Here is an 18000-nt window from a genome sequence, read left to right as displayed (position 1 = left end):
ACAATCGCTGATCTTGATCCTACGAATCCCGGGTGAATAATCTGTGTTTCTCCTAGCCACTGGTTGATTGTACTGTGCTGTTGCGAACCTTATAGACAGCCCTTCTTGTTAGCCACCGCATACCGCTTACGATTAACTAACTAGCTTGTACTTAGGTCTCTCTTGTGTTTTATAACTTAGAAGTCTGGCAAGACTTGGTTTTCTCTACAACTAGGGAGAGACTTTCATCATCTTCTATAACACTATGGCTGCGCAAGCCAATAAGCCGGTGCAGGCAACCAAGTCTAGCACTTCTTCCACGCCAAATGCTACTGCTTCTGTCAGACTGGAGAAGACTCACCCAGGAGTTCGCCGCTCGACTCCTGATTCAGAGGCATTGGCGTCGTCCGATGACGACGTAGAACACACCCAGGTTACATCTACATCTACCATTGCACCCATTCCAAAGCCTGCTCGTCGTACTTCGTGGCTCAATGAAGTGCCTGTCAACATCCATCGAAAAGCTTCTTTGACTAGCTCTGGCCCCTTGTCCTCCGGTGCTTCAAATCCGAGTAGTCCCGCGACTGACCAGTCCGGATGGCCTAGCACGAGCCCCGTAATGAGTAGTTCCATCAACTGGAATCATGTTGGGAGTGGCTCATTCCCATGGGGCACTGGAATCTGGAACAGTGAATCTCGAAAAGAACCACCTCCTCGTCTGGCTGAAATCGTCCCGTCGCCCACTATGTCTAATCCTTCAACAGCTAGCAACTATTTCAATGATGAGTTGCTGAGCCCTACAACCCGCACGACATCTGGCGAATCGGCTATTCCATTCTCAATTCCGCTTCACCCAACCCCTAAAACCTATCGTTCGCAGTCATACTCGGTGGGCCAGTTAGATCCAGAATTCCTAAACCTAATGGCAAATAAGCCCGGTGCAACTTACTCCGGCGTTCGCTCTCGAAATGGGGGTCAGTTTTCTGCGTTGCAGCATCGCTCATCCCGGCCTAGCCTTCTTGAATTAGGACATGATCCTGCTACTCTCGGTCAGGTTCGCGAAGACGATGACGGCGAGGATGGAAGCCCCAACAGCTCGGATCATAGTCTCAGCAACTATGCCAGCAACCAGGCCCGCACCATCGAACAACTGTCTCGAGAGAACGCTCTTCTGCGTAAGGCTGCCGGGCAGATGGATAGCAGCTTCCGAGACCGTGCTATGTCGTCCGCTTCCGCGACCGGCGGATACGTGGTTGGCGCAGGTGCTCATAACTTGCACCGCATCCGTGGCGGTGTCCCAGAAGAGGCAGATTTGGCAGTGGAAGATCTTGACGAAGTGGGCGACATCCCTGGCTACAACAGTATCCATGGCAGTGCCAGGAGGAGGTTTTCTGAGCACTCGGCCAACCTCGAAAAACAATTTCCACCGTTCACTTCACTGGAAAACCGGGCTTTGGATAATGTCAGGAAGGCCCACTGGCAAACCTCCCTTGGCTTTGGCAGTATGGTCGATATTCCTCAGAGTCGACGGCACTCTTTTGCCGATATCCCTATTCGCCACGGTTCTATTTCTGGTGAATCACAAGTAGCCGCAACCTCGAGACCTGGGATTGGAGACCGGGAGGATAGCTATGTTGGTGTCACTGAACCTGCCCTTTCAAACGTGCAAGGCCAGAATCGTGAGTATTATCGTGTTCATATGGCCCCTCGTCCCGAGGAGCATGAAATGGAAACGGAGTATTTACGAGCTCGTCAATTTGCAGAATCCTACTTTGCTCGAGATCAAGCTCTTCGTGCTGCCGAGGCTCCCTCCGCAGTGCCAACGTCCCTTCACCAAGCATATACGATGCCGACTGCCTATGCCCGCCATCAGGCAGGCCTCGCGCATTCGCACCAGAACCAGCTTCTTTACATTGTGACGTTCAAGTGCCATCGTGCGGATGTTTTCTACATCCAAGAAGACACGGGCCTTCAAGTGAAACCTGGCGATTTAGTCATCGTTGAAGCCGACCGCGGCACCGATCTCGGAACCATCCAGCATGCCAACGTTTCGATGCAAAGGGCCCGTGAACTGAAACAACAGTATGCTGAAGAACATTACAAATGGTTGATGATGTTTTCTAGACAAGGCCAGAGTGGAGCCGCCAACGTCATCAGTCCCTCGGGGGGCTTGAACAGCCGAAGCGCCATTGGTGGCATGGGTCCCCATGGTCCTCATGGAGTGCAGGAGTCGGCGGCAGACATAAAGCCAAAATTGATTAAGAGACTTGCTCAGAACCATGAGATTCTAACATTGCGTGATAAAGAAGGCAACGAGGCGAAGGCCAAGCGGGTCTGCCAGCAGAAAGTTGCTGAACATCGGCTCAACATGGAGATACTTGATGCGGAATTCCAAATGTCAGTATCGTATGATAATTATTATGGATGACCCCTGATGCTAATAATTTTCTGCAGGGATTGGAAGAAGCTCACTTTCTATTACTTCGCGGACTCATATATCAACTTCAACTCTCTTGTGACTGATTTATTCAAGATTTACAAGACTAGGATTTGGATGTCAGCCATTAATCCTGCTTCGTTTGTCACGCCCCCAACTGCTGGTTTGCAGCCTCCAAACCCTCTGGGCTACAATACCGAGAGCCAAACAGACCGATCTCATCACCCAGAAAGCAGGGCATACGGTCATGCTCGTGATGGGGTTGACAGAGAAGCTATTACCAATCAGATGGGTGCGCTGCGTAACGCATACACAGAGTCCTATCAACCTTTCGGGCAGGGTCTTCGCCAGCCGGAATCTGGTTTGGGTGCGCTCGCTACTGGTGATCCTTTTTCTCCCTACCCACCAACAGCATATGGTGGCTTAGAGTCTAGCTATGTTGATTATGCGACTAGTCCTGGAACAGCTGCTGGTCCTCGTATTCACCAGTCTCCTGCAGATTGGGCGGGCCGCTTCCAGGGACTGTCTCTAGGTTCTTGAGGCTGACCCTATACCCTGCTATTCGCATAGTGGTGTCGTATGAGCTTGAGAAGAAGAGTGTTCGATTATGGAAACAGTCTAGCCTGATGATGCCTTTACATCCTTTCAGTCTTCTCCAGAGTGTTACATTGTTGCGACCAAAGCCTCACCTGTTGCATACGTTCATTCCTCTATGGGGCTTAGTTGACAGAACGAAATAGCGTAAGACAGCTGTTCGTTATGCCATTCGTTCCACTTTTTTTTTTTATACACCCCTCTCCCCCAGGTCACAAATGCTTTCTTCAGCCAAGACTTTGACTAAATTCTCATACTTGCCTTGTATCACTTCATCCCCTAATTCCCCGCCACTCTTTATCTACCTATTCCCCTTTGCCAGTAATGTGCTTTTTTTCTATTTTTCTTTTCTTTTTGCCTGTTAAAGAATTAGAAAATGCATGTCACGGATCAACGGAGATAATGATCTGTCGCTAGTGCTGATACCTAATAGACTTTCAGCTTCATGACCTAAATGCTCGGTTGCTTGAATTTGATTTCCAAGATGTTCTCAGGAATTGGCGCGATTTCCATGTTTGTACTCGCGAATGTTCTTTTTCTTTCTTTTAGCTACTGTACTATCCTGCTATCTGTGCTCTTTTGAATCTCGTAGTACTAGTTGAGGCGATACTTATCTGAAATGGTTCTAAGTTCTGTCAACTTCATTGAGAGCATGGAGAATAGGTGTCTATAATACAAGGGGATAGTGAATGCATGATTTGACAGAATGAATCTTCGAGGTCCTGAATATCTACTATTGGAATTGTGTTCTTCTACTGAAGGAGACTGGCAAGGAAAATAGTGAGCCTTACTGTCTGATTCTGGAAAGTATTGTAGCAAAAAGCTAAGTGGTTTGGTCACAAGAGCAACTTTGCTGCCTTAAAGTTCAGGTTTTAGCTTTACAGAGTACTCCTTACTACCGATAAAAGAAGAAAACTAAAGGGGGTTTTTTTTTTCTTTACTCTAACCACTTTCGGCACTTTTGACACCTCAGGCATGTTAAAGGGCTTGCATGGACGCTGGTTGGTGGATGCGGAAGATCTCGCCTAATTTCCTAGCGTCCCACACACAACCTCGTTGAAGAGATCTCGTTCTTTCAACACCTCAGCAGTGACTTCGACGACAACAGACGACCTGCCACCGCCGACAAGGTATGTTTATAATACCCAGCTCTTCCTGAGTTCTCAAGACGATTTCACAAACGGCTTTGGAATTATCGGGAGTCATCAATTCTCTAACGCTGACTTTTCCGTGTTCTTCAAGATGGGTGCCCTCAAGTACGTGGAAGAAATCCAGAAGAAGAAGCAGTCCGATGTGGTCCGCTTCCTTCTCCGTGTCCGTTGCTGGGAGGTGAGAATTTCCCCCTCAATATCGATTATTTAACATCCCGCCGGATACTCGTGTGCTATGCCATAGGATACCTTTTTCTTCAGAGGGTGTTGCTGGGCGGCTCGATCCGATTTTTTCGCCGGCGGATGGATGTGGCACATTCCTTCGTGTGTCTTGCTATACACTCGTTGAACTTTGCTGAGAGTGCATCAATATAGCTCCGTCAGCTGAACGCTATCCACCGTGCTTCCCGTCCTTCTCGCCCCGATAAGGCTCGTCGTCTCGGATACAAGGCCAAGCAGGGTTATGTTGTCTACCGTATCCGTGTGAGACGCGGTGGCCGTAAGAGGCCCGCACCCAAGGGTGCCACCTACGGTATGCAGAAAATTCCCTAGCCGAATTGCGACAGAGGTCAGGAGGGACAAGGGCTAAACAGGTTTCGATTGTAGGCAAGCCCACCAACCAGGGTATCAACCAGCTCAAGTACCAGCGTGCTCTCCGTGCTACCGCTGAGGAGCGTGTTGGCCGCCGTTGCGCCAACTTGCGTGTCCTGAACTCCTACTGGATCAACCAGGACTCCACCTACAAGTACTTCGAGGTTATCCTTGTCGACCCCCAGCACAAGGCCATCCGCCGTGATGCTCGCATCAACTGGATCTGCAACGCTGTCCACAAGGTTCGTTTCTCCTGTCCAGTGCTACCTGGGGGCCTATTACTGATATGGCTTTCTGCGAACAGCACCGCGAGGCCCGTGGTCTTACCGCCACTGGCAAGAAGTCCCGTGGTATCAACAAGGGCCACCGCTACAACAACACCAAGGCTGGCCGCCGCCACACCTGGAAGCTCCACAACACCCAGAGCTACTGGAGATACCGTTAAGCGTAGTTTGGTGGATAGCTGGGGTTGTGTGTCGTGGAAAAAATCTCATTCTGAGGATGTGTTTATCTCGATCAAAACTCGCTTCTATGACTATATCCTTGAAATGGGTGCGAGAATAATGCAACAGATCTTTCGGATCGGATGTTAGCAAAAATCTTTTCACTGGTTCAATTTTTATATTCCCCTAACGAAGTATGACTGTTTCTGTTCAACCGCTTGGAGCATCTCGTAGGTCATGTAAACTGGCAAGAGGGCCTGAAATAAATTCAGGGTATCGGCATATCACCTTGCAGCGGTATGAATAGGAAGACGCTGTCAGATAAAGTTGCTCCAAGGAGAATGAATCTCCGAAATTGCCTCAGGCGGATGGAGAAGCAGAAGTAGATGGCGGTAGCAAATTTAGCGTTTCAATTGCGAGACAGGTTTAATTGCACGGTGACACCGGTCCAATTAATCAAGCATGACAGTGATATCTGTAGCGGGGATTGACAGACAGTGAGGTGCGCAGGTTTTACCGTTATGGAGACCTTTCGAGACGCCCAAAATAGTAGCATCAGCGTCACATTGGCGCCTAACTAATTGCCCCAGCGTTCTTGGACCGGCCACTCATAGGGCCAAGTGAGCGTGGGAAGGTGGGTTGCCTAAGGCAGCCTGTCCCCTCCGGATTGCAACTTACAACTACGGAGTAAGTCACGGTTTCACCTCCACCCCATGCGACCTCCCTAATCCGTCGTGCTTTCTCTACTACCTAACTTCAAATATTGCCTCACTAGTCCGACCGGTTCTTCCTTTTCTTTTCTTTTTACCTGCAGGGTTTGCCTTTGCTTGTGCTACACACTACTTCTTACCCCTCTACTTACTTACCTACTCATCGACTCAGGCGGCGAACTACAGTAATTGAATCTCCACTTCGGTTGGTGGACTACACTCTTAACCTTTTCCTCCCATGCCAAAGTTAGGTAGTGCACCGGTGCCTAAGTTAGTTTGCCAGTCGTTTATTTCTCGGCAGTATCCGGACCCGGTTCTTACTACTACTACTGCTACTTGCTTGACCTGGAACTGCGAAACGTGACCCCCCTGCTGCATCTTCTCGAACCACATCTCTGGGCGACAACCAAGATCTTGTTCCCTTTTTATATCGTCCACCCACCCGGTAACTTTCGTTCCATTCCGGGGATTAAATAAACTCAACAGCAGAAGTCTTAATTTAACAAATGCGCCCATATGCCGCCGCGGACTACACGTAATCCATTCCACCCTTCAACTTCACATTCAAATGTCGTCGATTTAAATGCGCCCCTCCCTCCTTTGCCGACGGAGAGGGGTGCCCCATCCTCATTGCCCCATGAAGCTCAATTTCCGCCCTCTATGGTCGCAAATCCGGCAACCTCGCCCCCACATCATTTTCAGCGTCGAGGACATTCTCGTTCGATTAGCCATCCATTCCCGTCGCCATTTTCCAGCAGAAGGCGAAACAAGTCGATATCCAAGCACGACTTTCTGGATTCCGACGACGATGACGACGAGGTCACGTATTTACCTGATCCCCTTTCCAGCAGTCCCCGGAAAGGTGCCCCGCGCTTGTCCCCCGGGGAGGAGTTGACGACAGGGAAGTGCATGACATGCAACTGCTCTGTCCGATGGCCCCGGAACCTCAAAGTCTTTCGATGTACAGAATGCCTCACCGTCAATGATATGGAACCGCACAGGGGGTCCCCCGAGTCGAGCGGGCATGCTCATCCAGGAAAGGACGACAAACCATTGCCAACGATCCCCAGGAAAGGTGCGCTCTAACGTCAAACATTATTCAATGCTTGTTGTCTAACTTCAGTCTGCATGTTTCAGCTATTCCATTGTCCGTTGAACGAACGAAGGCCATCATCGATGAATGCACTTCGAGCTATCTCCGACAACTCTTGGATGGGCGGGGCCCACGAGTGTCCCCCGTGGGAAGCCAGGTGGACAGGCATATCAACGGACAAGACGAAAATTCATCAAGATTCCCGGGTAAACCATCTGGATATCTCACTGAACCCCGACCGATAGACCCTCGGGGTCGTAGTGCGTCAGCGTCCAGTAGGTCTGGAAGGCCGGATATGACGAATGGTACGGCAAATTACTTGAAACCAAATGCTGCTCCGTTTTCGCTACAAACCGAAGGAAGAGATTCTCATATGAGAAATCGGGATGTACAGAACACGCCAAAACGAGACCGTTCTCCACGTGAAGCTGGGCGATCATGCGATCAAGCAGCCAGGGATAAGCCAAGTCGCCCTTACATATTTAGGGCGGTAGAAGAATACATCATAACTTCATTCAAAGGCTGCGATTGTCTCAACAGTTCCTTCACTACGGTACAGCATGCACTACCGTCTACAAGTGAGTGCAGCCCTCCTAAACAAAAACCGGACAATAGTGTTACACATGCACACCCGGTGTTTGAACCAGATGCAAAGACCCTTCTCTTAGGGGATTTAGCCGAAAATTCCTCTTGGTGGATGAACGAAACCGAACAAATTAGTTCTCATCACCTAAAAGAAAAGCCAGCTAGTTCTGCAAGGCCTGTCAGCTCTAGGAGTCCCCGTATAAATTGGGCTGAATTGGCACACTGGTACCAATTGATCATGACGGCAGGAACGTCATGGGTCGAGCAGTGGTCAGGGCTGAAGCCTCTTGACGTACGCGACGGAGATGATTGTACGAGGAATAAGAGGTGGGATGCTGCTGACATGAGCCTCATTGAAAGAGAATTCATGGAGTCGCGCTTGCACCTGCACAGAACGCTTATGAAAGCTACCGAGAATCTCTTGAAGCGGCCCCGGCGGCCTTTGAAGAGACCCGAGGATGTTAGGTTCCTCTTGATGCTCCTAGTGAATCCATTGATTTACTCGTCGAGTCAGCACGTCGCGCTCCACCCTGGAGCTACTTCTGCAGCGCGCAGTGATAGAAGACCATCTAATACGAAAGATACCGGTCATAAACCAGTGCCCCCTGATATCAAATCTCCCTCCAGACATCGGAGCGGAGGGCCCGGCCACCATTCAGGCATCGTCAAGCGGATACTGGGCTTGTTGGCGAACTTACCCAATGACTGTCATCACTATCTTGTTTCTTGGTTTTCGCGGTTTTCAGCAGGGCAATTCGAAAAGCTTGTCGATTTCGTCGGCAGCTTCGTGACATATCGATTGACACGTCAACATGGGCGGAAACGCAGCGAGTCGGCACAGCATGATGACGATTTGATTCCAAGCTTTTCCAGCGCCGCCGGCAATACGCCAGCGGAATTGCATGCGGCCATTAATGGGAGAAGCACCAGCAAACAGGCCACCGAGAAACGCGATCAGCCAGTGGTCTATAGTGACGACTGGCAGCTTCGGGCAGCAGCGAGAGTAATGTCACTTCTTTTCACTGCCAACAACGCGAACGTTGCTCGAAAACCAGATGGAATACTCGGTCAGGAAGCAGGCTCTGCGGCCAAACCTCAAGGATACCGACGAGGGCAAATTGTCCCAGTCAGCGCATTCTATAATACACTGCTAGACTACTCGGACCTTGTGGCTGATTTTGAAGCCTGGGAGTCTAAGAGCACAAAGTTCTCTTTCTGTCAATACCCATTCTTCCTTAACATTTGGGCCAAGATTCATATACTTGAGCACGATGCACGCCGGCAAATGGAAGTCAAAGCCCGCGAAGCCTTCTTCAATAGCATATTGAGTCGGAAAGCGATCAGCCAGTATCTTTTGTTACGGGTGCGACGCGATTGTTTGGTCGATGACAGCCTCCGAAGTGTTAGTGAGGTTGTAGGTTCGAGTCAAGAAGAGATCAAGAAGGGCCTCCGCATAGAATTCGTCGGTGAAGAGGGTGTGGACGCAGGTGGTCTCCGCAAGGAATGGTTCTTGCTGTTGGTCCGGGAGATCTTTGACCCACATCACGGTAAGACAATCGTTGACCTTGATTCATATTTGTATTGACATGTATGCAGGACTGTTTATCTACGACGAAGACTCGCAGTTTTGTTATTTCAATCCGTACTGCTTCGAATCATCGGAGCAGTTCTTCTTGGTCGGAGTCCTACTGGGACTAGCTATATACAACTCCACCATTCTTGATATAAACCTTCCGCCCTTCGCGTTCAAGAAGCTTTTGGCTGCCGCGCCGCAAACGACTGGACCACAGCCTGCAACAACACGGTCAACGTACAAGTGTAACCTCGATGACCTGGCCGAGTATCGACCTCCACTCGCGAAGGGCCTCCAAGCCCTTCTGGATTTCGAAGGAGACGTTGCGGAGACCTTTTGCTATGATTTTGTCGCTCAAATGGATCGCTATGGTGAAGTAGTTGCGGTACCGCTCTGCACTGGGGGCGATAAGCGGCCTGTTACAAATGCGAACCGACGGGAGTTTGTAGACTTGTATGTTCACTACCTGTTGGATACGGCCGTTACCAGACAGTTCGAGCCCTTCAAACGTGGCTTCTTTACTGTTTGTGGCGGTAATGCGTTATCCCTCTTTCGGCCCGAAGAGATTGAACTTCTTGTACGTGGCTCAGATGAACCGTTGGACGTGGCGTCCTTACGGGCAGTTGCTACGTATGACAACTGGTCGGACCCCCGACCAGAGATGGTGCCGGTCGTGCAGTGGTTCTGGGATTTCTTCGAACACACACAGCCGCAGGCACAGCGAAAGATACTATCGTTTATTACCGGCAGTGATCGTATTCCAGCCATGGGGGCAACGAGTCTCATAATCCGGGTGGCCTGTCTGGGAGACGACTCGTCGCGATTCCCTACTGCACGTACATGTTTCAATATGTTAGGGTTGTATCGGTATACTACACGGGAACAATTAGAGCAGCGGCTCTGGGGAGCAGTGCTCAACAGTGAAGGATTTGGACTGAAATAGACGTGTCACTAATGGGCTGGTATCCCTGCCATGACTTGTTCCGACATTGCGATGACCATATTCCTATCCTCGGGGCGTTTATCCTCCTTGGCCAAAATATAACTAATAGTTTTGCCTGCCCGCTAACTTGCTTTTTCTTTGCGAGGGCCTCCATTGTACAGTATACTCCGTAGGTGACATCAACCTGTAGGATTCGAAACATAGACCGGGCTAGAACTGATTGTTTACCGCTGTACCGGTTTCCGAGTGGTCAGGACCAAATGCCTTCTCCTTGCCTGCCAGGGCTCGCTGGTACATCTCCTCGGCCGCTTTTGACTTGCCCTGAGCCCTGTAGAGGTTCCCAAGGTTTTTGACTGTCGCAGATAACTGTTCGCCGATTCACGATGCTCCTCGATCATGGCGTGATAAATTGGTCCTTTTGTAATTGGATACGCTATTCTCATTTTTGCGTTCCGCAAACCCTACGCTACTCCTGCCTAATGTAGACCCCGTTGCGGCTCCTCCACGAGAGCAGAATATTCCTCTACAGCCCCAGCCTGCTAATGTGCGAAGTCGTCGCTATCGAAGGAGAGGACAATCGGGATCCTTAACTGGAGACGGGATCGGATCAACGATCAGATTACAGAAGATAGTCGCACAACAAGATCCATCTCCCTGGCAACGGGAAGTTATCGACACCCGACGGGTATCACATAGCAATCGAAAACGGAAGATACGAAGCGAATATTTTTCAAGAGGAAGCCTCTAGCCATTCCCACATATAGAGCCAACTGATACAACATTTCTAGCTGATACATGCTGTTCCCAATTTCTGTGACTCAGTTTGTGAACCCTTTTTCTGCTGCGTAGGTAAAAATATCCTAAAACGCATTAGGGTTGCTGGAGCGACAACGTCCTTCGAGACATTGTTTTTTCGCGTTCTCGTCCACCAACCCTTTGCAATCACCACACATAGGCCAGCAGCTCTGACACTATTTGCATGGCACATCAAATCAGCACTGTAGACTGAAAGCCTCTTCTCAAGAACAGGCCAACTACTTACACCTTCAGTTGCACCACAAAGGCCACCATCGTTACAACAGTAGGGCTCAAGGTTGGTAAGATACTATCCATTGTTAGTCCTTGTGTCCGAGAGGTTAGCCCTAGCCCCTGGTTAATAATTACTTACCTCCTACTCATACCGCATCACATTTCAGTCAGTCCTGAGAGTTTCCTTTAAAGCCTAGGCCAACCACTTACCCCGTTTCCGTACTGTACATATTACCCATCAGTCAGTCCTATGTCCTGGAAGTTTTCTCGTCAAATTGGGTCAATCACTTACCTTATAGCACTTAAAACCACAGCAGGGCTCGAGTGCAGCCTCTCTTTTTACAACCTGATTATCAGGTTGACCGTTGGCATTCTGCATAACTCCTGCTACCACGGAGGTGGCAAACAGCCCAGAGAGTATAGCGAAAACCTTCATATTCATTGGGATGGAGTTGAGAGATCAATGTTTCCAAGTACTTGAATTGTTCTTGAGGATCTGTGACAGAGGTTGAAGATGGCCATATATATATTACATTGTTATATTGCTACTTAAGCCATGAGACAAATACCTCTGAGAAAAGTGGGGGGAGGAAGGGGAGCAAGGGGGTTAAGCAAGGGGGGAAATAATGTCCAGCAGCCATGGCCGCACCCAATTACACCACTGTGTCCCAGTGAGATTTGGATTGATTGATCGCGATGTGCTAAATATATGAATGAGTGTCCTTGTTATTGTACGACTGGGCCTTGAAGGAAATGATTTCCGGGACGGTTAATTCCAAATCAGACCCCCTTGCTTGCATGAAATTATGGTAGACATACCATTTATCCACCATCGAAAGGGGCTGTAAGGGAATTCAATTCTATGCATATAGTTGAACCTAGGTGTCGGTATTGGGTTTTGCTTATAAGTCTGCGCCCTACTAGCAAAACTCATCGCATCAGACTCCCGTCCCCAAATCTATCACCGCTATCAGCACCGTGACATATGTCCTACGACAGCGTCCCAAAAGAGGAACATGATAGCCCAGATGCGGAGCAGCTTGCTATAAAGACAAGGGATCCGTCGGGCCGATTGTGCGATATCAACATCGTTCTTGCACTGGTGGCAGTTTCCCTGTGCTTTGGCATGGGGGTATTCATGTTCTTCGATTTGGCCTACGACCAGATGAAACCCGCGGAGACAACATCAGCACCTCAATTCCAGTTCAACTGCGGCAGCTCAACTTCTGAAGCACGAGCTGCAGGTTGCCGCTTTGACTTGACCACGTTCACTTGGGTGCCACCAGCGTGCTTTGACGAGCCGCTAATGGAGGAATTTCTCGGCTCAAAAAACTGGACCTGGTCCTTGGATGAGTTGGGAATACAGCAGGTGAACGAAAGTTTCGCGCGAGAAGGCGACTTTGAGAGCCTCTACACTACAATGGACTACCATGTTACACATTGCGCATACGCGTGGAAAAAACTGCACCGGTCACTCTTTAGCGGGGATCTTAGTCACATTGATGGCTATACAGCAAGTATTCACCACACAGAACACTGTTTGGGCATGCTGCTGGAAAGTCGGGATCAAGACCAGACACCAGCTCTCGGGGTGACCAAGTTTGCTTCATGTGGCCAGGGAGTGATTGCGGATCCTGATCAACATGGTTGGTTTCGTATACATAACGGGGAGAAATTCTATACTCTGCCGAGTTAACATCCTAGACTAGTTTTGGGCTAGAGTGTTTAAAATGTGGTTTTGTTGGCTTCGGAATGTATATTCGAGCGGAGGACCAATTTACACTATGGACACGTATTTCTCCATTATTCATCAGTAGACTTTGATTGTTTTCAATTCCACACATAACGCGTAATGAACAGCTATGTCTTATCCCTAGAGAATGCCCCCTTGCCCTGATACAGCCAACTGTTTTTTTCCTAATGAAGACGGCGGAAGGAAGCAGAAGTAGTCACTACTCTAGCGTGCTCAGTGAGCTCGCGATTGCCGACCAATTCAAGGGTTATTCTAACACCCAATTCCTATTTAATCTCATTCAGGCTTCCTAGTAGTCGTATGTCTTCCGCTATTCTCTCGATATATCCACTTAAGGACTTTAACTTTGAGGAGGGACGCCCTACCCGTCGAACGACTCAAATCACGCCGGCGGTCACTGCCGGACGATAACGAATCTGGCCCTGTTGCCAAGCGGCATCAATCCCCTGCCGAGGATGAGACCGAAATTGCCCTACGGCAAGCGATGGAATCTGTGCGCATCAACTCTCTAAAGCAACGGCCTCAGATCTGCTTTCTCTATTTAGGAACCCTGACCTCCCTTTAAAACACCGCCTTTTAAAGCATTCGACGCGCGGTTCACTTACAAGACACGTCCTACGAAAACATGTCAACCCTTCATGGCCAGCCAAAGAGATAACGTGTACAGTCTATGACGGAAAGCCATTGCAACAGAAGTCTAAGCTTCTGAATCACGCAGAGGCTTTCTATGGGACCGTTGTGGGAGGCGCTACAAAGCTCAGGCTCGCGCAAGAAGTCAACCCTCCCTTAAAATAGTGACCGAGACCCGGCCAACCAAATGACTCCTATGTATACTGTGAAGGATCCGAGAAACCGAATTCAATATAAATACGATACACTCCGAGCCGTAGATGTGACTCGACCTCCAGGATAAGGAACCATTCGATATACTAAGACTTCAGTAGAACCGTGTATAGCGCCTGCTTTCGAGAAACTCGTGGATACAAGCAGAGCGCCAGATCCACGGTGCCAACTAGGCACAAACACCGAACCGGTTCAAACGATGATGCTAAATGGTGCTGAAAATTTACAATATTATCGTTTCCTGGGCCAATAGCCACCAACAAGGGGGGTGGATGGATAGGTGAAACGCCAGAGACATTGACGCCGGCGTTGGTGACCATGGGAATGCGCCATCACCGTCTGTCATCACTTGATCGACATCCCTGTCATGGCCACTCACCCCGGCAAGGCTACCGTCAGTAGAGCAGCGCTGGCTGTGCGACACAGGAAATGTTACTACTTCAGAGGGATCGACGGCGTCCACCTCTGCTATCATTGGGGAGATTAGCTGGCTGTGGTAGTTCGTATTTGCTGGGGGTGCGTTAATACCATCCAGGGTACTGCTCCGATGGAAATCTATGAGATCATTTTGCAGTCCCTGGATCGAGCTAAGAGCGGCAGCATTTCCTGGTCCATAAGATGTTTGGTTGTCTTGGATCTGAGAGCTATCCTGGCAATTCCAGAAAGAGTCCGTGACAATATCCACCTGTGATTGCGAGTCATGGATTCCATTATCGGTCAAAGCTGGAAGCGGAAGGTGCTCCTGCGCGTGACCTGAGCTGGGAGTATCACTGCCGTGTCGAGATTGTATATGTGGCAGTCCGGTCGAATCCAGGACCTGCCTTGCGATTCTCTCGAACTGAGGTTTCCATGAAGATGTGCAGGATGACGGCACTGTCGACGGGTTGGAAGAACTATCGATAGATAAGTTTCCACCACCTCCGCTATTATCCCGATGCTTGGCACAGTCGTTGGGACAGCCCACTTCTGTCGGGATGTCGACAATCCCGAATCCTAGATCTGAACAACGATGCGAGAGTTCAATCCACTGAGTATCGTCAAGAGACCCGAGGCGGGCATGAAGATCGAGGCAACTAGCATAGGCCTGGAGAGATTACCGCCTGCGTAGAATAGTTCAACAATAAGCTTAGATTTACCTCATCCACGGCCTGTTTCGATTCCGCCGGCGAGAGCCGGCTCTGGGGGGCCTGCTTTGCCTGGAAGAATCCAAAGAACCGTGTTGGGGGAGACATAGTGTACGGAGGAGACGGAAGTATACACGCAGGCGATATATTAGACAACAACGTGAACACCCTGTTAGGGGATGAAATTGGCAAGTAGATGGAAACAATAGCAGCTGCGGAGTGACTTAGCCATGGCTGCGGGGTTGGAAGGGCTTATAAGGAGACTTCCGTTTTGGCGCATCATTTTCCACAGTCAGTGGCTCACTAAAGGGCGCGCTGAAGGTCCCATCCACGGCGGTGACCCTGCTTCTTATAGTTACAACCCAAGGCCACGGCGTTTCAGACCATGACACATGATCGGCGTCTCTGCCAATCACCTCAAGCCTCCAACACGTCCAACGGAGCAGGAGGCCGATTGGGTGATTTGGATCCCATCTGGGACTCAAATCGGCGAATAGAAAAGCGGTATATATATATATATATCAGAATAAGGAGATATGGCGATATGATGGAAAAAAGTCCGCGGGGAGAAGAGGGGGGGGTTGTAAGAAGGGGTTGGTGGCGAAGTCCCTGAGGGGGAAAGAGTCCCTAAGGGAAAACAAAATGTAAAAATGTAGCTTTGTGCAAGCGAATAGACCTTCTGGCGTTGTTCCTGATGACAGGTGGAGCTCATAAAGCTGACACACTACCGGTCCACAGCTTGCCTGATCTTCAGATTCTTCACAATTGTCGAGGTAAGGCGGAGAATATTTTTATATCTCGGATCAACTTCGCGGAGACGCAGGAGAGAACCACGGGTGAGTCGCGTTCGCCGTCTCAAGTCGTGCTAGCCCCACCTTTGGGTCGGCGGAGCGCTTCTAATGCTGACGTCCATAGAAGTTTCACAGATCGCCTCCCACGTCGCATACTGGCTCGATAGTTTCTTGGCGACATTGATACCAATCAAGTTAGTGGCTACACGCTGACCCAACGACCCCAGCCTCCAACGCACGTGAGATTCGAAGTCGTCTGCGGCCCCTTACCGTCATGGCAGCTGACGGGGGCCCTGTCGGTCAAACTACCCCCTGTGACTCCAGCCATAAAAGAACATGGCCAATCTTCTGTATTTGTTGGGGATTGCATCAGCCGTGACGGCGGTTCTTTGGGTTCTTAGAAGGACGAAATACCCCCCTGGAGCGCAACGGCAGCTCAAGCTTCCAACGAACCAGAGTCTGATAAGTCAGAAGCTCGTAGAGGCGCTGCCACACATTGTACTTTCACACAGTGATAAGGACGCCTTCCGCAAGTCTATAGACTCCTACTGGGCCCAGCAGGAGCGCGAGGTCAGGCAAGCCTGCATCGTTCAGCCACGAGAGGCTAGTGAGGTAGCCAGCGTCATCAACATCCTCAAGCGGGAACATGGCAGACAAAGGCCGTCAACCGGGGGTTGTGACGATGTCCTGTTCGCTGTCCGGGGAGGCGGTCAGTCTCCTGTTCCTGGAGGTGCAAGCGCCAAAGGAGGCGTGTTGATCGACCTGACTCTGATGCGGGAGGTCACGGTCTCTGATGACAGAGAAAGCGTAGCCCTTGGAGCAGGGACCCGGTGGGTCGATGTGTTGCGCCTCCTAGATCGTGAGGGTCTTACGGCGGTAGGAGGCAGAAGCTCCGACGTTGGGGTGGCTGGGTATACACTGGGGGGTCAGATAACTGTTCCCCGTCGATGCGTTTCAGCTGACCATCTATATAGGCGGGATATCCTTTTTCACACCTCGCTTCGGCCTGGCGTGTTCAAATGTCCTCGCCTACGAAGTTGTTCTTGCGTCCGGGAACATCGTCACGGCCACCGCCCAGTCACATTCCGACCTCTGGCGTGCCCTGAAAGGCGGCTCAAACAACTTCGGCGTTGTCACGCGCTTTACGGTGCGATGTTTTCCGTCAACAAAGATCTGGAGCGGATTTTTGTACGCCCCCAATTCTCAGTCAGCCAAGGCAATCGTAGCCTTCCATGACAGCGTAAAACGCTCGGATCCCAAGATCGGTCGTGCAGATGTCGATCCCCACGCGGCACCCCCCATTACCTGCTTCACATACGTACAGCCGGTAGGCATGCAGATAGTCACGGTTCACCTGGCCTATACGAATCTGTCGGAAGAACCCAAGGGCTGGCCAGATTATTGGAAGACTTCAAGGTTCGCGTCTCTTTGGCGCCTGTGGAGCACGTTCAGACCCCGCACAGTGACTTCCGCCGTGATTGAAATGAGCAGCACCTCCCCGCCAGGCCAAAGATGGTCCTTCGGTACGACAACCATCAAGAACGACCTGCATACGATATTTGCCGCACGTGCCGCCCATGAGAAGGCCATTGGGTCGCTACGGAGGGTGAAGGGGCTGATCTGGACGATTGTCATGCAACCGCTTCTGCCTTCGTGGGCCGCGAAAGGTGATACGAATGTGCTCGGTATTCACGAGGAAACGGATGATGCGCTCGTCATCCTCAGTTTCTCCGTGTATTGGCAACGAGCAGGGGATGATAGGCATGTATATGCGACTATTCGTGAGACTATTGAGGCTATCGAGGCGGTCGCCACGGCCAACGGGAAGGGTCATCGTTTCCGCTACCTGAACTACTGTGCGCAGTGGCAACGACCGTTAGAAGGATACGGCGAGGAGAACCTGCGCTTCCTGACCAAGGTCAGTAGAAAGTATGATCCAGACGGGCTATTTCAGAGTGGCTGCACAGGGGGTTTCAAATTGGATCCACGAAACTAAAGTGTCTGGGCACTGTACGGAACTTCGAGAAGTTTCACGATTCAGAGCTGACCTCGTGATCCCAGTTCACCACGCAGACGCTCCCAGAGTCTGGCCCATGAACTCCCAGGAGCTCGACTTGATCCGGATTTCACTGTGAGGGTCTCTCGTATACGTAGAGGTAGATAGCGTCTCAAGATGAAGATCAATGTTAAGAGCAACTATAGTCGACTCTAGATACAAGACGTAGCGCGAGGAAGGGAAAGAAAAGAAGCTCCCTCGCGTTCGGAGGAACCCAGATGAGCTATGTGGGTCCGCCACACCGTATGTCCTCCGCTCATCATGTAAGCTTCATGTATATCCGTGGCATTCACCTTCAACTGTTC

At 50.3% G+C, this 18000-nt stretch overlaps 6 protein-coding genes across 6 annotated transcripts; 5 read left to right on the top strand and 1 right to left on the bottom strand.

Moving 5' to 3' along the window:
- Positions 1-244: 244 nt before the first annotated feature.
- On the top strand, positions 245-2956 carry AO090003000896 (PSP1 family protein; the record flags this gene model as incomplete). Its single annotated transcript, XM_023235086.1, has 2 exons — positions 245-2376; positions 2434-2956. 2 exons carry the CDS (start codon positions 245-247, stop codon positions 2954-2956), a joined length of 2655 nt encoding a protein of 884 aa, XP_023090139.1.
- A 1296-nt stretch (positions 2957-4252) lies between these two features.
- AO090003000895 (60S ribosomal protein eL15) lies at positions 4253-5197 on the top strand (the record flags this gene model as incomplete). Its single annotated transcript, XM_001819963.3, has 4 exons — positions 4253-4339; positions 4537-4693; positions 4768-4994; positions 5057-5197. 4 exons carry the CDS (start codon positions 4253-4255, stop codon positions 5195-5197), a joined length of 612 nt encoding a protein of 203 aa, XP_001820015.1.
- A 1368-nt stretch (positions 5198-6565) lies between these two features.
- Positions 6566-10099, top strand: AO090003000894 (HECT-type E3 ubiquitin-protein ligase; the record flags this gene model as incomplete). The annotated part of the gene is made up of 4 exons (XM_023235085.1): positions 6566-6980; positions 7427-7576; positions 8069-9130; positions 9180-10099. The coding sequence occupies 4 exons, from the start codon at positions 6566-6568 to the stop codon at positions 10097-10099; spliced, it is 2547 nt and encodes an 848-aa protein (XP_023090138.1).
- A 210-nt stretch (positions 10100-10309) lies between these two features.
- On the bottom strand, positions 10310-11570 carry AO090003000893 (tetratricopeptide repeat protein; the record flags this gene model as incomplete). Its single annotated transcript, XM_023235084.1, has 3 exons — positions 10310-10427; positions 11142-11248; positions 11421-11570. 3 exons carry the CDS (start codon positions 11568-11570, stop codon positions 10310-10312), a joined length of 375 nt encoding a protein of 124 aa, XP_023090137.1.
- Positions 11571-12113: 543 nt separating this feature from the next.
- On the top strand, positions 12114-13005 carry AO090003000892 (uncharacterized protein; the record flags this gene model as incomplete). Its single annotated transcript, XM_023235083.1, has 2 exons — positions 12114-12774; positions 12989-13005. The coding sequence occupies 2 exons, from the start codon at positions 12114-12116 to the stop codon at positions 13003-13005; spliced, it is 678 nt and encodes a 225-aa protein (XP_023090136.1).
- A 3967-nt stretch (positions 13006-16972) lies between these two features.
- AO090003000890 (uncharacterized protein) lies at positions 16973-17917 on the top strand (the record flags this gene model as incomplete). The annotated part of the gene is made up of 2 exons (XM_023235082.1): positions 16973-17557; positions 17852-17917. 2 exons carry the CDS (start codon positions 16973-16975, stop codon positions 17915-17917), a joined length of 651 nt encoding a protein of 216 aa, XP_023090135.1.
- Positions 17918-18000: the final 83 nt, after the last annotated feature.

The sequence above is a fragment of the Aspergillus oryzae genome, chromosome 2 (genome assembly GCF_000184455.2).
Source record: "Aspergillus oryzae RIB40 DNA, chromosome 2".
Classification (NCBI taxonomy): domain Eukaryota; kingdom Fungi; phylum Ascomycota; class Eurotiomycetes; order Eurotiales; family Aspergillaceae; genus Aspergillus; species Aspergillus oryzae.
This window is presented reverse-complemented; position numbering and strand designations above follow the sequence as displayed.